General features: G+C 35.3%; 1 protein-coding gene across 3 annotated transcripts in view; it reads right to left on the bottom strand.

The window, feature by feature from the left end:
• Positions 1-351: 351 nt before the first annotated feature.
• Positions 352-18,874, bottom strand: part of GTF3C3 (general transcription factor IIIC subunit 3) — a 29,998-nt gene continuing 11,475 nt past the window's right edge. Inside the window, exons 7-18 of one of the 3 annotated variants that reach the window (XM_061203644.1) lie at positions 18,412-18,559; positions 17,771-17,870; positions 16,862-16,965; positions 15,729-15,873; positions 13,231-13,433; positions 12,784-12,889; positions 12,023-12,154; positions 9,975-10,212; positions 9,204-9,394; positions 5,037-5,161; positions 3,157-3,309; positions 352-1,736 (exon numbers count right to left, since the gene is read on the bottom strand). In XM_061203644.1, the coding sequence (XP_061059627.1) occupies positions 1,614-1,736; positions 3,157-3,309; positions 5,037-5,161; positions 9,204-9,394; positions 9,975-10,212; positions 12,023-12,154; positions 12,784-12,889; positions 13,231-13,433; positions 15,729-15,873; positions 16,862-16,965; positions 17,771-17,870; positions 18,412-18,559 (1,768 nt within the window). In that variant the 3' untranslated portion in view covers positions 352-1,613. Of the gene's footprint in view, positions 1,737-3,156; positions 3,310-5,036; positions 5,162-7,050; positions 7,131-9,203; positions 9,395-9,974; positions 10,213-12,022; positions 12,155-12,783; positions 12,890-13,230; positions 13,434-15,728; positions 15,901-16,861; positions 16,966-17,770; positions 17,871-18,411; positions 18,560-18,874 lie in introns of those variants that run through there. The other 2 variants (XM_061203635.1, XR_009702371.1) reach the window with 2 other exon arrangements.

Consider the following 18,874-nt stretch of genomic DNA (forward strand, 5'->3'; position numbering starts at 1 on the left):
ATAGTAAAAACACTCAGCAAATGGTAGTTATGATTTTAAATGATAAACAAACTCATGCATTTATCAGCTTTTTTTTCTTAGAAGACTGCTAGAGAGATTTATTGTGTCCTCCAAGGCTATTCAGCAGATACTGGAGTTACAGCACAGTGAGTTTAATTCAAGAGAGAAATTCTGAACACAGAGTACTCAACTCCACAGGATTCCAAGACACAAATCTACCTGATCACTCTATCACAGTCAGCTTTATCATTACCTGCAAATGGCATGAAATAAAATATATATATAAGCATATGAAACAATTAACTTTAATTACAAAAATAAAGTTTATTTAAATTCTATATATACACCTACATACACATACACACAGAGTGCACCATACATTTACTTATTACATACAAATTCTGCTTCTCAACTACAAAGTTATGTATACAGTGTAAACAGTGGTAAGAATTCCTAAAAAGCCCCCACTGTACTTCTTTCATCCTAAGTCTCATACTTGTTTTCCTCCCACAATTGTACTGGGTCTTATAATCCACATGTACATTTATCACAGTATTTGTTTCCCCCTAAAAAGAAATTCTAAAAACCTCTTATTAAACCAAGTATATCTAACAAGTACTGTTATCTTAGATCCAAGAATATGTAATATTTGAGATAAGTAAAAGGTTTTTATCTGTTTCTACTTCATCAGTAATACCTTATTCCATACATACAATTCCCCAGTCTTCCTATTACATTCCTAGTGATCTTGAAATGGAAACCAGGTCATGGCTATTGAACCTAGTCACCTTTTTTTTCTTTTTTTTTGGTCAGAAAGCCAAGTATTGATAATGCATTTTTTTATTTGCCTCAGAGCAGTTTGCTATGAATTAAGCCCAGCCTCCCAGCCCTCAGTCTTTATGGCTAAGATACATGCAGGTGAAAAGTAAAAGATTAACTCCATTACTTGTCTTCCTACCACATAACCATTTAAAATAAGTTTGCAAGGAACTAAGTGAATTACATAATTGTGCTGACATGAGAGTCCCAATCTGTCTTTCCTCTACTAAGCAACCTCCTTTTCTATGTATTTGAAAAACTAATGGCAATAGTAACAGGGCACTAAGAAATGGATGACTGACAACAATGATATATGTAGAAATGTAGCAAACATTTCTTTCAAATAAATATATGCTCAAGGTCTGTATTTAAAGAACTGCATTGAGAGGTAATCTCTCTCTTACTACTGTATTCCAAACACCTATCACAGTGCCTGGTACATAGTAGGTGTTTAATATACAGTATTAAATACACAAATGAATAAATGGTGTGAAAAAAATAGTGTATTCAACTCCATGCTGGTTCAATGGCTAATACTGTCCATTTCAGTTTGGGGGACAACTTTGGACAACTTACCAAAAAATGGTAAGGGAAAATGACAGACCAATACAAAATTCTTGCAGGAATGATAATTTTGCGTATCTACCAAAAGATCATTATCATATATTAAAAATGAAATACACAGATAATTCTGAAATTATCATGTCCATTTTTGGGTTAATAATAAGCCCTGAGACAGAAAATACTGGTCCATGCACAGCAGCTGCCCAAGCTGCTTTTCCAGCTGAGGGGCTTTATATAGAACAATAAGTATACAAAAGCTTCTGAGCCATTCCAATATTCCCGCTGTTCTGATATATGAGAGACAAATTGTAGGCAATATCTCTTCGTAAGTCTAACTGGTCAACTTCCATACCCTAGGGGGAAAAAATATATGAATGAGTTATATTTCAAACTGACAACCAGGACAATTTTATGGCAAATAAATAGTTTTGTAAGTGTTCAAAAAACTATTAAAATTCATAATACTAAAAAAAAATGATAAAACTAGACATATACCTTGGATTTAAATTTTTATCAGGTAATGCTGATTCAGTTAATTGTTATAGTAACTGTATCATCAAATATTTTTAAATGTGTAACCAATAAGTTAAAGAAAAAAGTCTCATCCGCAAGACATGGCAGAATGAACTGTAGATGAATTAGGATTTAAGAGTAAAAAAGTGAAACCATAAAAGGAAAATACAGTTGAAAAATACAATAATATAATCTTGGGTAGGAAAGGCCCTTCTAAGTGTGACAGCAAAAGTAGAAACTATAAAGAGAAAGACTGATATGACTTCATAAAAAATGTAAAACTTCTGCATGCAAAAAAAAAATCATAACACAAATGACCAGATGGGAAAAAAATACGTGTACTATATAACAGAAAGGCATATAAAGAATAGGTCTAGGAGGGCATATTGATTATGATTGATTATATGATTATAACCAAACTGATTATAATGATTACCTTATGAGTGTTATTACCTTTTTTTCTACTTAAATAACAAAGCAATGAACTCAATGGAATAGATTAGTCTATGTTCCTAATCTTCCCCATGCAAAATTTTATAGTCACCTGAAAAAACATCTGCAACAATGAAAAATGATACCTATAAAGCTTAAGGAGCAATACATAAAGTACTTATGAAATAAAGAACACAAAAGTATATGTATTTCATCAGCATAACTATAAGAATATGTATTCATTTGCTTAATGGCTAATGTTGAACAAGGGTAATAGAAAACAGTTGTGAGGGAATGTGGGGATTATGAGTGCAACTTAAAAAAACTAACAGTGAAAACATACTTTCCTTCAGAAATTAAAAATCAGGCTTTAAACACAGACTATCATAGTACTGGCAACACTTCACCCTATATTACATTATCTTAAACAAAACTGCATTTATATTGGTCTTTCATTTTTATAAGGAAGTATGTTAGTTACATTTTTGAACTTGGAAATGAATAATGGCTATACTACTCAATATTCAGGCTTCCTGTCTACCAGCTCACACCTGTTAACCACAGGGGCTATCTTAGGATAACTGAAATGGTCATAACCAGAAGTCATATATGGCCACATAGTTGCTGATCAGGTCATTAAGGCCAGGATGTCAAAGAATTACTTGTTGCTGAACATAATTAAATAAGTGCATTCAATAAGGAGAAAATATATTTTAATATATAAGCTACAATTAATTTCACTGTCTGGACCACTACACTGAGCTAACTGCACTTATCTATAGATGAAATGAGGTGACTCCTCAGTTTTTAGAGTAAATCATACAATACCTCTACCACGAATGGAGGGAGCTCCAGGGCCTTCTGATAATAGTGGATTGCAAGGTGAATCAGCCCCAGTTGGTGAAGGCCACGGCCCAAATTGTAGAATGATTCCTGGCAAGGCCCACGTAGACTGAGGTATCGATTAAGAAAGGAAAAGCCCTACCAAAAAGAAAAAGATAAATAATTCAATAGTTCACTCATTTGACAGTATGTGCCAGGTGCAGGAATACAAATATTTTTTTTCAAAAAGACAGTGCCACCCTAAAAGAATATATGCCTGTGGTGTAGTGTTGTATCACAACATGGTCAATAACTCTTCTGAAGGTGTAAAAGAGAGATTTTTTTAAACTAAAGACAAAAGAATTCATAGAAAACAGAGCCAAATGTTACAACTAGCTGTTAAAGATCTGTAATCCTTAAGCACACAGAATATATATTTTTATGGTTTCAAGTTGGCTTTTGTGGCATTAGAGGCCAGTAAAATTTTAGGTTTGAGATACATGTCTAAAAGCTTGACCAAAATATAAAATCAAAGCCCTTATAATGACAATTCAGAAAGTTTCATCCTCATGAGCAAACTCACTTGAACATATCTAACCTTTCTGGGTAAATGGTACCTTTTATATACCTCTCAGAACCTTAATAACCTCTTAACCTTAAAAAACTTGGGTTTTTTTCCCTCTGAAAACTTCTGACTCAACAGTTTTATGGAGAAACTGATTATTTCAGAGCCTAACTGAAATGATGCAGGCTCCCTGTGTGTCACAGTGTCCAAAAAGCAACTTGCTTCTTCACTTCTTCTTGTATTCACTTTCCCCTTTAATGCAGCTTCAACTTTTATCATGCACAGAAAGCTTCAAGTTGCAAGGTGCAAGTATCTGATGTAAGTAATTAAATAAATATATTATCTGAGTTAAGAGTAAATCAACTAATTTGTACGTACAGAAAATAAAATGCAATTTCCTGGGTGATCTGCTATGTACTAAATGGTCACAAATTTTCCTTCATAAATTAATAATAAAAATTAAGGAATTCTTTAGAATTAATGCATTCTAGGAATAAAAATTATGCTCAGTAAACAAATCATACTTTCTGCACAATAAATGAACCCATTTGAGTACATGAATATGACCTCTACTCCACTGAAAATCATGGTTCTCTGTTAAGTAACAGCAGACAAACAATCTCAGAAATATCTTCTTATTTAAAAATGAGAAACTTAAAGACAAAAATCTGAGAAAGAACGTTTTCTTTCCTTTCCTAACTACTTAAAAAACAGGTATATACATGTATCAAATATATAAACATAAAAACTGAAATAGAAGCAAAAGTGTTGAGGATACAGGGGTGAACAAGACAGATAAGATCTCTGATCTCTTGGAGTTTACATTTTTACTAGAGGAGACAAGCTATGTAAAAAAGTAAACAAGAAAACAAAAAGGTAATTTCAAACTGCTTTACGAACTAAGAAGACTTTAAAAGAGCAAATTGTGGTGATGATGTAAGGAAACAGTCACACAGGCACATATTCATACATTACTGTATGTATATATTATTATATTTTTTAAATTAATTAAAAAATCTTAAGGACCTAGAAGGCTGGAAGCCTCTGAGGCTCCAGAATGTAAGGAAGTCTGCACAGGATTCCGCCTGTGTCTTCTTCGTTTATGATCTGGCTGCGCACCCTTTTCTACATGGTTGCTTAAGTCTTAGCCGGGGGTACCCCTAGATGTTGGTCCATGAGTGTTGAACATAGGGATAGGTGTTGGGTACTCCCAACATGTGTGCTAAGCAGGTACTACTTTTGAAGCAGAGTAACAAAAGCATTAAGTATATTCATTTTTAAAGAACATAAAATCAAGTAATGAGGAATCCAAATGAATTACCTGCACAATAAGAGCATGTCTCCTTAATACATACTTCTGAGATGCCATGTGAATAAAGGTTAGGCCTATACAGAGGCTATAGAGAGGTTCATGGGGATGGGTGCGAAAGGCCTGCACATACTGTCCTGAAAAATGAACAGTGATGTCAGATGGTGGGACAAAAACATAGTTCCTTATTTCTTCAACACTTACTCTAATATATTTTAAGGTAAAAAACATTACTGTTACTTTAACATATGCAAGGAGTACATTCTAAAATATCAACCAGGGACTTCCCTGGTGACACAGTGGTTAAGAATCTGCCTGCCACTGCAGGGGACACGGATTCAAGCCCTGGTCCAGGTAGATCCCGCATGTGGCGGAGCAACTAGGCCCGTGCGCCATAACTACTGAGCCTGTGCTCTAGACCCTGTGAGCCACAACTACTGAGCCCATGTGTCACAACTACTGAAGCCTGTGTGCCTAGAGCCCATGCTCAACAACAAAGAGAAGCCACCGCAATAAGAAGCCCACACACTGCAATGAAGAGCAGCTCCTGCTCACCGCAACTAGAGAAAGCCTGCGCGCAGCAACAAAGACCCAACACGGGCAAAAATAAATAAATAAATAAATAAAAATAAAAAAATATCAACCAGGTGAACATTAATTTGAATTTTAAAATAATATATAACATATAACAAAATTAGAAGGATTTATCCATGAACATATCCTGACATAAAGATTAAATATGAGTATAAAAGTAACTTTTTTAAGGTACAGTTAGACATTTCCATGCAGAATAGTACTTCCAAAATAAACAATGTATCAATTGTGATCATAAATATATCTTATGATCTTAAATCTTTTTAAAAGCCAATGGGGGAATGTGTCTTTTGGTGAATTCTTTCATAAAATTAATTGAGACCTATCTTATAAATTCAAATGTGATGGATCATGGAGGTGAGAAAAAGAAACATAGTTTTGTTTTGTTTTTTAGGTTATGGGTATTATTTTCCCAAATGTAGCAACTACTTTGTTTTGCCTGAGAAGAGCTAAATGTATTTAATAATAAAATAAGAATTCATGGTTTTGTGAATTCCATGTATTCTATATATATAATTGTCTCATATCAAATGCCTAACTGTATGAGATAGAGGAATTTAAGCAAATTTTTCTTATAAAGGTATGATCTCTAATTTATCATATAGATAAGAAAACTTCTATTCCAGAAGGAACAGCACTGTAAAATCTCTTTAGCAGCACAGATGGTAGCCTGCCGTTTGGACTTCCTATTTTTGTGTAGTGTAAAAGTTTCTAAATATAGGAAAATAAAATAAAATCTCTATTGTATATTTTCTTAATATTAAACTAACAATTCCAAAAAAGCATACACAATTAAGGAAAGTTTCAGTGTCTGATGTTCAAGATTACTGGCTGAACAACTATAAAAACAGCAGCCATACACAAAGAAACATGAAAGTATTAAACAGCCAAAATCACAGTATATTCAGAAGTGAACTTGGCAACACTAGCTTTCAGGCAGCAGGAGATACATGTCTCACCTAAACTTTTGGTTAGGTATTTTCCTACTTGTTTGCTCCTGATTCCTTATTACAGAAATTTCCTATAAATGATTAAATTTTCCCTGAGTTTAATTAGAATTAGTAAGAGCTATGTAAATAAATCTTAATATAAAGACTTGTCTCCCACCAGTCAGAATGGCCATCATCAAAAAAGTCTACAAACAATAAATGCTGAAGAGGGTGTGGAGAAAAGGGAACCCTCCTGCACTGTTGGTGGGAATGTAAATTGGTGCAGCCACTATGTAGAACAATATGGAGATTCCTTAAAAAACTAAAAACAGAACTACCATATGATCCAGCAATCCCACTCCTGGGCACATATCTGGAGAAAAACATGGTTCAAAAGGATACATGCACCCCAGTGTTCATTGCAGCGCTGTTTACAATAGCCAAGACACGGAAGCAATCTGAATGTCCATTGACAGATGAATGGATAAAGATGTGGTACATACCAGTGGAATATTACTCAGCCTTTAAAAAGCATGAAATAATGCCATTTGCAGCAACATGGATGGACCTAGAGATTATCATACTAAATAAGTCAGACAAAGAAAGACAAATATCATATGATATTGCTTATATGTGGAATCTAAAAAAAAAAAAGATACAAATGAACATATTTACAAAACAGAAACAGACTCACAGACTTCGAAAACAAACTTATGGTTACCAAAGCAGAAATTGAGACTCTGGGATTGACATATACACACTACTATATTTGAAATAGATACCCAACATGGACCTACTGTATAGCACAGGGAACTCTACTCAATATTTTGTAATAGGGGACTTCCCTGGTGGTCCAGTGGTAAAAAATCCGCTTTCCAATGCAGGGAATGTGGGTTCGATCCCTGGTCAGGGAACTGAGATCCCACACATGCTGTGGGGCAAATAAGCCCACGCGCCACAACCACTGAGCTCGCACACCTCAACGAGAGAGCCTGTGTGCCACAAACTACAGAGCCCACATGCCCTGGAGCCCATGCACCACAACTAGAGAGAAGCCCGCACACCACAACGAAGAGCCCGTGTACCGCAACTAAGACCAAATGCAGCCAAAAAAATAAAAAAGAAAAATAAATAAATAAAACAAAGAAATATTTTTAAAAAAATTCTGTAATAACCTAAATGGGAAAAAAAATTTGAAAAAGAAGAGATATATATATATATATGTAAATAAGTAAGTAAATAAATAAATAAAGGCAAAAAAAAAAGACTTGTCTCCTAAAGCAGGCATCCCCAACCCGTTCATGGCCTGTTAGGACCTGGGCCACACAGCAGGAGGTGAGCGGCAGGCGAGCAAGTGAAGCTTCATCTGTATTTACAGCCACTCCCCATGGCTCCCATTGCTGCCTGAGCTCCGTCTCCTGTCAAATCAGTGGCAGCATTAGATTCTCATAGGAGCGCGAACCCTACTGTGAACTGTGCATGCGAGGGGTCTAGGTTGCATGCTCCTTATGAGAATATAATCGCTGATGATCTGAGGTGGAGCTGAGGTAGTGATGCTAGCGCTGGGGAGCGGCTGCAAATACAGATTATCATTAGCAGAGAGGTTTGACTACACAGAGACCATAATAAATCAACTGAGGCAGACTCCTATCAAAACTCTATCAGTGAATGGCAAGCAAAAACAAGCTCAGGGTTCCCACTGATTCTGCATTATGGTGATTTGTATAATTATTTCATTATACGTCACAATGTAATAATGATAGAAATAAAGTGCACAATAAATGTAATGCACTGGAATCATCCCAAAACCATCCCCATTCCCACCCCCCTCCCCTCTACCCCACCCCACCCCTGGTCCGTGGAAAAATTGTCTTCTATGAAACTGGTCCCTGGTGCCAAAAAGGTTCGGGACCACAGTCCTAAAGGAATGAACCATCAGCAAATCTTAAGTCCCTCTTTGTTACTATAGCAAATTAAAATCAGGTAGCAAAGCATCCATAATTAATTAAAATTATTTTGAGAACGAACAAGCCTCAGCAGGGAGAGTTGTTGAGCTTTAAAGTCCTACTTTCGGACTTCCCTGGTGGCGCAGTGGTTGAGAATCTGCCTGCCAATGCAGGGGACACAGGTTTGAGTCCTGGTCCGGGAAGATCCCACGTGCCGCAGAGCAACTAAGCCCGTGTGCCACAACTACTGAGCCTGTGCTCTAGAGCCTGTGAGCCACAACTACTGAAGCCTGTGCTCCACAACAAAGAGAAGCCACTGCAATAAGAAGCCCATGCACCGCAACGAAGAGTAGCCCTCATTTGCTGCAACTAGAGAAAGCCCGTGTGCAGCAACGAAGACCCAACGCAGCCAAAATAAATAAATAAATAAATTTAAAAAACCATTCAAAAAAAAAAAAGTCCTACTTTAAAGACTTACTTTAACCTTTTGAAACCAAAGCATCATAAGAAAAATAAATACTAATTATTATAATTACTGAGAACACTTATAGCCACTTACTGTATGTGCCAGGCATTATTTTAAGTACTTTATATTAACTCATTTAATTTCCACAATAATCTACAAGGTAGGTCCAATCATTATCTCCATTTCAGAGATAAAGAAACCAAGGCAGAGGGAAGGAGACAAAGTCATATGCCAGGACACTCACCAAGTGCATGCTTAAAACTACCAGATACGAATGCGTTGTGTCCATTCAAGACACACAGGGCATGATTATCTGGGTTTTTCAGCATTAAACGGAGACAAAAGCGGTGATGTCGTACATCTTGGGAATGCATGGTAACTTGATTGAAAATGTTCCAGAGCTGGGGTTTATTGACATTTTCCATTACCATTATCCTAAAATTGCAGAAAGAGGGTGAGGGTAAAAAATAATGTAAAAAGAAAAATCTTCCTGATTTTTAAGACTGAAACCTTTCAGTGCTGTCCCACCAACACTGAAATGCACCGCCCCCAACAAGGGGGATGTAGTGCTTCTACATCTTGTTTCTGCTTTTCAGCAAAACTTTTAAACCACAAAACAGAATCAAGAGGTTTAAGTTTCACCTTTTCTCTCCCAGCCCACTCTCATAGCTGCAGAACAATGAACACTGCATAATAATAATGTGTATCAGACATTGTTAAAAGGTGTTACATACGACAACTCACTTAACTCTCACAGTAATCCTATAAGGTGGTAATATTATGATGCCTGTTTTATCACAATAAATGGGGAGACTGAGGCACAAGAGGTTAAGTAAATGGGAGTGCATGCTCTCATATACTGCTTCTGAGAATCACCAATGAACAAATTAATCTGTAAGTGACAAGAGAGTTAAAATAAAACAGCTTATTAAATCTTGGCCATGAGAAACTACGTCAAAGTAAATATACATGCTCCATCAAAGAATCTAATTAAAATAAGTTATTGGAAAATCACCTGATATAGTTATATGCCTTTCTGAAATTTTTGTCCAGAATTGCAGCAGAGAGACCAAAGTATTCTAGCTCTTTGCGTTTTGGCCTGTCCTCATAAAATGAATAATATTCCAATGAAGAATCCACAAGTAACTCAGCCTCCTGAAATCGGGATAGGTCACATAAGGAGTATATGGCCTTCAAAAGAAGGTTCCACCAGTCATCTTTTGTCAAAACACTCGTGAGTACAGCAAATATTGCTAAAATGAGACCAATGAAAATCAGTTAGGACACTGCACTTCCAGAAATAGGAGTATTAGAAAGAAAATTCACATGATCAATTTTACGGTTAAATTTAATAACCATGGCCCTATGGGACTGAATTCTTGCCAACATTCTTCTGACAATGATGAGAAGGAGGGAGCTGCTTGTTTCCACTCCCTCAACATGACCCCCTCTGCTCTGCCTGCCTAACAACCTGCAGTCCTAGGTAATTCTCATTTCTGATTGTAAAGTCCAGCTACTTCATTTGTGTTTCTCAGTGCTAGCTAGAATATATGCTCCTCCAGGGCGAGTGTGCTTTCCATGATTGAGGTCAGATGTGGGATTCTGCATCTACAAGGCATTCAAATATTTGCTAAGCAAAGGACTTCAAATTCATACTTAACAAATCTTCTCTTCCTTATTTGTCCATAAGAAACCTCCCTTTATAGCCCTTGAAAAATATCAAAAGCCAGAAAATTTTTTTACTGTCTTTGATCCAGTAATTCTCTTCCTGGGAATCTATCCTAAACAACTAGTCAGAAATATGGATAAATCTATAGGCATGAGGATGCTTACTATGGTATTATTTAGAAAAGAAAATTATCAAAAGCAACCATATAATCAAAAAATAATACAGGAATGATTAAATTATGGAACTGCTATCCAACGGAATATTACACACTCCTTAAATATAACAGCTACAAAGAGAATAGAACATGAGAAAATGTTGAGTGAAAAAAATCAGTAAAAAGATGCATGTAACATAAAGAGCCCTAGATAATCCTACCATGATGCACTGGTGTAATGGGATCCCCACCATGATGAAACTAACTGACAAAACAAAAACCTTATGAGCTTAAGAAAAACCAACAATGGACCTGAAATGAGGAAATACTGAAAGAGAAAACAGCCAGGATCGGATACAGAGAAAAATATGTTAAGGAAACATAGTCCAAAATAATGTGTGCAGAGGCAGAAGCCACTGGGATAAGCCCAGAATCAATAAACTAGAGAGATGGCAGGGCTCTGAGACTAGATTGTGAGCAGTTGAGCCCACACTCCTATCCTCTGACTCTCTTCCCCCGCGACATCTTGCTTATGTCCTTAGAGTGTGCTTAACAGAGATTCAGCTCTTCTGGATTCCAAAACCCTGTCCATTGCACACCGCCATGTCAGTAACAATGGTTTAATTAGTATCTGTGGACCTGATTAACAATGAAAAAATTTTCTGCCAGATTGATATCTCTAGTTTATAGCCTAGGTCTCTTCCAAAGTTCTCTGAGTAATAACCTCACCCAACATACTTGATCATTTTTCAGCTAAAAATAGATGGCTTGCAAAGTCACATGACTCGAGATTGGGCCAAAGCAACTTATTTTCAGACTTTTTATGACCATTGCTACATTTGTCAAAAATAAGTTTAACAGAGAATGGAATATATGTAATTGAAGTGACTAGACAAATAAAGCAATCTGTATTATCATCTAATCATCACAAATTTCTTTAAATAGGGTATATTTTCCTCTTAAAAAGTCAAAATTGAAAGATTGTTTTAGTTTTTTCACAGAAGGATCTAAGCAGATGCCTGCCTTTTAATTTTTTTAAACTGAAGTATTTACGTATAGCCTTTCTTTCTTTTTTAAAAACACCAAAAGAGTTTATTTTACCTGAGGGATCTAGATTAGAAAATATCACTTTTATTCAAAAAGGATGTATTTTCAATTAGATTATTGTCAAGTATTACTTTATGAGTTTTTTTTCCAACTCAGCCAAGTTCTGTGCCATAAAGCAAATGAAAGTAATTACCTTTTGCATCACAATTTGCTGACTCTTGGTCATTGTTGTCTGATATTTTGTCTCTTGACACTTTAATAAGGTAGAGATGCCTCTCTCCAGATTTGGAACTAGATATCAAACAGACTTGGGCTCTATTCATTGCTACCTGAATTAAAGATGATAATTGAGATTTTTTTAGTCACATAATTTTTTAGAGAAAATCTATGGAAAACAAGTGTCACAGGTGTGCCTGAAAGCTTCTTTAGTAAGGCAAAAAAAAGACCAGTCATTGTGTATATAAATGCCTAGAAGAGAATGAATAGACTTATTTTTTCCTTAACAAAGGAATCTGGGTCACACTACTCACCTTAGTAAGGAAAAAGAAAGCAATTCATACTAAGTTTATAACACACACACACACACAGCCACCTCCCTGTAAAAAAGCCAGACTCAGAAAGGCTGTCATACCCGGAAAACATTTTTGCAAAGTGAACAATTTTGGCACATAGCAGTGTCTACAGAGCCAATAACTGATACCATGATGGTTCTCATTTTTCTAAATATGTACTAGCAAAGATTTTATTGTACAATCTATAGTAAAGTTTACACTTTCATGTAGAACTTTCAATTATATACCATTAATCTCTAAGTCTTCTTTTATCTGACTTTCACTTTAAAAAGTCTGAGTTTAACAGAGTAAAAGAGAGTAACAAAATGGCTATAATCTATGTTTAAACCAAATTCTAAACATTTAAAAAGTCAACAAGGCTAATATAAAGAAAGATCATTACCTACCCTTAAAAGCATGGCTAACATGGTAAGCAAGGTATCCACATAACCATACATTTTGCCTTGTGAAAACAATAGAGTAGAACGTTGAAGCAGCAACTTCAGTTCCTAAGTAAATAAGCACATGATAATAAGTGTGACAAGACTCCTTTGTTGTAAATTGTTTTGTTTGCACAGAAAAGTTTTGTCTTAGAAACCAAACCTTAAGAACATTTGTTTTATGATCTCTCACAATAATTAAAATCCAATGTTTTAGAAACTATAAATTATAACATTAACAATTACAATGTTAAGTTGCTGTAACTTAAGACTCAAAATCACTTTTTCAAAAACACTGAATTTAATACACTAAAATAAAACTTGGATATAAGCTGTAGGGACATCATTAACCGAGAAGAAAGTTCTAAAACATAATCCACCAAGAAAAACTTCTATGTTACATGGCCTACCTGCTGTGCTGCGTTTGCATCTTGTGCTAAAGTATCTGGATCATACATGGGTTCCAGAGCTTCCAGAGCTTTCTCAGGACGGCCCAGCTGCTGCTGAAGGGTGGAAAGTGAAATTCTTGCATCCAAATGGAGGGGGGCCAGATCAACCACTTTGCCATAGCTTTCGGCAGCACGCTCCATATAGCCTAAGGCCTTTAAGCATTCTAAAATGATGTTAAAATAAAGCATTAATATGAACTACAGATTTGTAAGCGGGCCAAAATTATTTCTCCATTTTAAAAGAAATTATAGCAATACAAAAAAATTATAACAAGAAAGAAATATATGCATATTTCCAGTACTTTAAAACAATTATCCCTTCTAATCTCTATCTATGCTACAAGGATGTAATCAGTATATATTTTTATATATTTATATACATATATATACACACACATATATATATACACACACAATTTGGTATTCTGCTTTATTCACTTACTATTATGCTTTCAACATTTTCCGATGCCTTCATTGGCATTCTGACTGATTATAATATTCAATTAAATTGCTTATTTACTTAACCATATTATTTGACATTTAGGTTATTCCCAAATTTTTACTCTAATAAATAACAGCACAGTAAATATCTTCATGTATATAAGCCAGAGTTCACAAATTGGCAGACCAGTTTAACCTACAGATATGCTTTGTTAGGCCACAGTGCTGTTAAAAATAGTGAATTGTCTACATTCTTAAAAGCTAGGATTTTTTATGAAATCCAAGTTACTGGATTCTTTTGAAAAATCTGGATTTGGCAACAGCGAGTCCCTTCATTCCCACCTGGTGCATCAGCCATGCTGAGAGACAGCAGCACCCTTTAGACGGGCGTCTCCAGTTCTCACCCTGCCCTGGGCCTCTCACTTACCTACTCTATTCACTTTTGTTACCTGCCAGGCTCCTGAGTTTTGTGATCTCCAATATAAACCACCTCCCCTCACCTCACTCAATTATTTCCTCAGGATAAGTTCTCAGAAGTGAGGCTACTGGGCCTTATTCCTCACACTTTATGCCAATCAATCATTAAGTCCTATCATTTGAACTTGAAGATGAATTCCTGGTAAGCATTTCTTCTTTCCACCCTAATAGCCACAGCACTCACTAATCTAAGCCCTTTCACCTCTTTCCTTTTCACTGCAATGATCTCCTAAGATGGTATTTTGCCTCCAATTGTTTTCTCAAATCTCAGATTTCTCAAATATCTCCTTATCACTATCTTTAGGTTAAACTTTGGTAATAAAGGAAGACTACTAAATGTGGATGGACCACTGTGATGGAATTTCTCATAATTTTTCACTTCTCACTTTAAAAGATATTTTGTTATTATGCTACAAGCATTAAATTCCTCTAATGATCTTTCTTATCTACTGTTCCAAATTTCTTTATGATTTTTAGATGATTCTGAGGTTTTACCTTCCACTCATCTCAAGCTACACAGGCTCAACATGGAAAAAGCATTTATCAGTATCATGATCATAATTAAAGAGGATTTTAAAATGTCTACTGTTAGTAACAGGAGCAGTTTAAATACCACAGCCTTATGGAAGGCAATACAAACTTCAATTCCCGGCTCATGTCTTTAAAATTCAAAACCCACAAATAATGTAACTTTTTATGATGGTATTACATTTGTATTCACGTTCACTCATCCAAATAGTAACGTGCTATCTTAATCATTAAGTGCTCTCTTTGCCATTTCATATCTGTGATATGTGTCAAAATATCCCAGAATATCAATCAATGCTACTCTGGTTATAGAGGATTTTCTGCCACTATGTAATATTTTAAGAAAATATTAAAACTTTCTGCCATCATGCAATATTGGAAACAAAGACTATTCAAACTTTAATGCATCTCTTATGTTGATTCAATAGGAAATCCTATGAGAATATTTTTGGTTTTCATACATTTCTGTAAGAGATTTAGTTGTTTTTCCCAAGCTGCTTTTCCTACTCTAAATGATTTATTTCAGATTACTGTGGATTTAGATGCAATGAAATAAAATGACATATAAAATCCAATCTTGAGCATATTTTCAGCTCAAAGAACATTGAAAATATGTTAACTTTTTCCTCAAAATAACATTAAATATAAATCCTTAAAAGCTCTTCAAAAATCAGATTGCATCCCAAGTCTGACAATCTATTACTAGAAACCAGAGCCTGTGGTTAAGACAGGTAAAAGACAGGTATTTAAGGTATTTTTAACAGGGATATGTTAGTCTTTCTACTTCACTCTGGTACCATTAAGTGAATCATTCCTCCAATGCATTAGTGAGGGAAAATCACTTAGCGGTAAACCAAGACAACTTAAAATACTGACTTTCAAAAAACTGCCCTGAAACCAGAAATACTTTCACTAAGACATTAACATTTTATAATAATTATTACCATCTTAGGGAAATAAGTTCTTGCCTGCTTATGTGATTAAAACTTCTCCTTCCTACGAAAAAGTATTACCTGCATGCCGAAGCCAAACCACTGCGAGGTTATATCTTTCAGAGCAGACTAGCGCACTAAGGAGGGGAAGTGCAGAATTATATTCACCAACATCCAGAAAAGCTTCAGCAACATCGAGATAGAGGTCTCCCATGTCTTCGGGATTCTGTTCCACGAGTGTTGTCAAGAGAGGCTAGACCCCAACCGTTAACAGCCGGAAGTCAAACAGTCATTACAAATATGCTCATCTACTTATATTTCTCTTTTTAACATATATACAAGTTATCTGAGGCAAATCTAAGAGGAGAAAGGCTTAATAAAACCAGCTTTAAATAATCACTTTTTAAATTCATTCCTGAGTCTCTATTAAAAAGAATTCATACTGCCGTCATTCACTCATTCAGCCACTGCTTCCGAAGGCCTGTTATAAGGCAGGCATTGCAGGAGCTGGGGCAACACTGACCTGCCGTGCTCTTCCTCTGGCAAGTCAATAATGCCCAGGCCTCAGGGCCTCTGTGTCTGCTGATTTTCTGGAAAGCTGTTCCCTCCGGTACCCGCCTGGCTTACTTTGTCACTTCCCTCACGTCATCATTCAAATGTCACTTTTCGGGGGAGGCTTTTCTTGACCAATTTAATAAAATTGTAACTCCTCCCACCCCCAGTATTCCCTATTCTTCTCTGATTTTTCTCCAGAGCACTGATCACCAACTAACATCCTATATTTTATGTATTTATTTTACTTATTATCTAATCCCATTAAAACAAAAGATCCATGAGGACAGGGATTTGTATATTATTTTTAACACTTTATCCTAAGGTCTGCAAAGTAGATGCCCAATACATTTTTTAATTCAATGAAATACTTAGTCCAAAGTCGGCAAAAGAGAACAGCTGTCAGAAACTGCCAATTGTCTAAAAGGCCCAATCTCACATTCTGATCTCTGGATTATTCTCATTTTAAAAGAAAAACAAATTATCATAAGCCCATTTCCAAACACTTAGCTTTTAAAAGACATTCACACAAAATAATCTGATGTTTACCGTGACTTCCTGGTTATTAATATGAAATCTAGGGTCAACTTAAAATTTCTTGTTATCTAAACATTGTAGATTTGATCTAAAGTATCTTAAGTACAAATCTTAATGTTACTTACATTAAGTGGTTCAAGGATGTTGAGATGTACAAGGCAGACCATCAACTTCACTGTGATATCTATTGGCACACCATCCGGTATAGTGCAGGAAACATTCTCACCAGCTGTGGATTAGACAGACAGACAAAAAGTTCCTATATGTAATCTTAGAAAGTGGGGCAAATGAAGCAAACTGTACCTTCTATGCAAGATCTCATTTACTTCACTCAAAGCAAATGATTCTACAGTCAATTCTAAGTTTGGCCAACTCTAGTTCTAGGTTCTTACACCTCTTTCGGTCTGTCCTTTGGTAGCAATTATCCTTCCTATTCTTTTCCTAATACCTTATCCACTTACTGAAAACCTACATAAACTCCCACACCTTCTATCAAAACTACAAAGAACTAAAAAACAAAAGTGACAAATACGGATACATGAACTTCCTCTTTTTCTTCTTGAATCCAAAAGCCTCTTTTTAGTCGTCACTACAAAGAGGCTGAGAAAGGGATAAAGTAATAGTGTGCTTAAGTCTGAAGTAGCATTTTATGTGAATGCTTAAGTTTCAAGTAGAATTTTTTCAATGCTTAAGTTTGAAATAAATTAGTAGAGAGCATTTTAAGCCTTTTTTGAAAAGTAAACTGCTTCAGTTCTAAAGGTTTTTGATAAGTTGCTTGGTAATTCATTCTTTTTTCACATAGCACTATCAAGACCCTGGGTCAATGACAAATGCCAAGTTCAAATGGATGTATTGAGAAACAAAAGAGACTGAAAACACTTTTTTTAAAAAAAAAGATTACCTGTGAGTGAACACTCACAAGAAAAAGATATGGAGTCTCTGTTACAAAAAAATGCTCCTTGGGAAAACTTGTTATGAGAACACTAACTATCGATTTCAAAATGCCACATTATGAACAAGAGAGGATTACGCACACTCTCCTATGCACAGGAAACTACAACTTTTATTCTCTTCTGAAGTGCCTTCTTCTGTAGCTTTTTTTTCTAGCACAATTCCAGAAAAATCTGTAATTACCTAAAAGAATGGGGGAAGAAAAGGAAATAATACAACAGGTATGTATGAAAAACCTTTTCACAATGCAAAGATTTGTAGTTAACTCAAATAATCCTTACAAAATATAAATAGGCTATAAAAAGCAACAGTATGTCTCTTTAAAATAAGGAACCACTGTGATACATTAACATTTTATATCATATTAACTAATGCTTAACTGAAAATACATAATTTCTCTATATCAAACCAATCTAATTTTCCCAACAGATTAAGAAATGAATCATAGCAATTAGTCTGGCTGCTGAGTCCTGCTACCCTGAAGGACACACATATCTAGCACCTGTGATAACGGCAATAGCTTTTATTATATGGTAATTACATTTTATATTTCATACGGGATTATTATAAAATCTAAATGTGTCCATACAGACTTTAAATATATAATTTAAAATATAAGTAATTTAATATATATAACTAAAATGGGGAATTGTCAATTTGTAAGAATTTCTAGAACACAGAAACGCGTTCAAAACCTAACAGAGAAACACGTAAGTGTTCCTACCTCCAAAGCTCTGTCATATTGTTTATTAGAAATGTATAGTTCAGCTGCAATGTTAACATCTTCCATGGAGACTAGGCCCTGGTGCTTTGAGAAAGCTTCTTCAATTATGTTAATAGCTGAAATAACATCATTGGCTTCATAGTAACTCCTAAAAAATTAATGGCAAAATGGATGAGTGCTTATTTAATTCAGATTATAAAATTCATTTTCTTACACAGACCCTCTAACTATTAACTATGATTTTCATCTTCTTAAAGTTTGGGAGGAGGAAAAAAACTCTTCTTTAAAATCATAATCAGAGCTGATCCAGAGAAAAATGTGTAATGTCATAACATTACACATCTCAGCCTCCCAAAGCTACTTCATATCATTCTAGCTCACTTGCTCTGTAATGCAATACCAACAACTTTTCTACCTCAATCTACAAAGCTTTGATCCTACCACTTTTTCACTGTCTCTGCAC

Source organism: Eubalaena glacialis, chromosome 1 (assembly GCF_028564815.1).
Source record: "Eubalaena glacialis isolate mEubGla1 chromosome 1, mEubGla1.1.hap2.+ XY, whole genome shotgun sequence".
Classification (NCBI taxonomy): Eukaryota; Metazoa; Chordata; class Mammalia; order Artiodactyla; family Balaenidae; genus Eubalaena; species Eubalaena glacialis.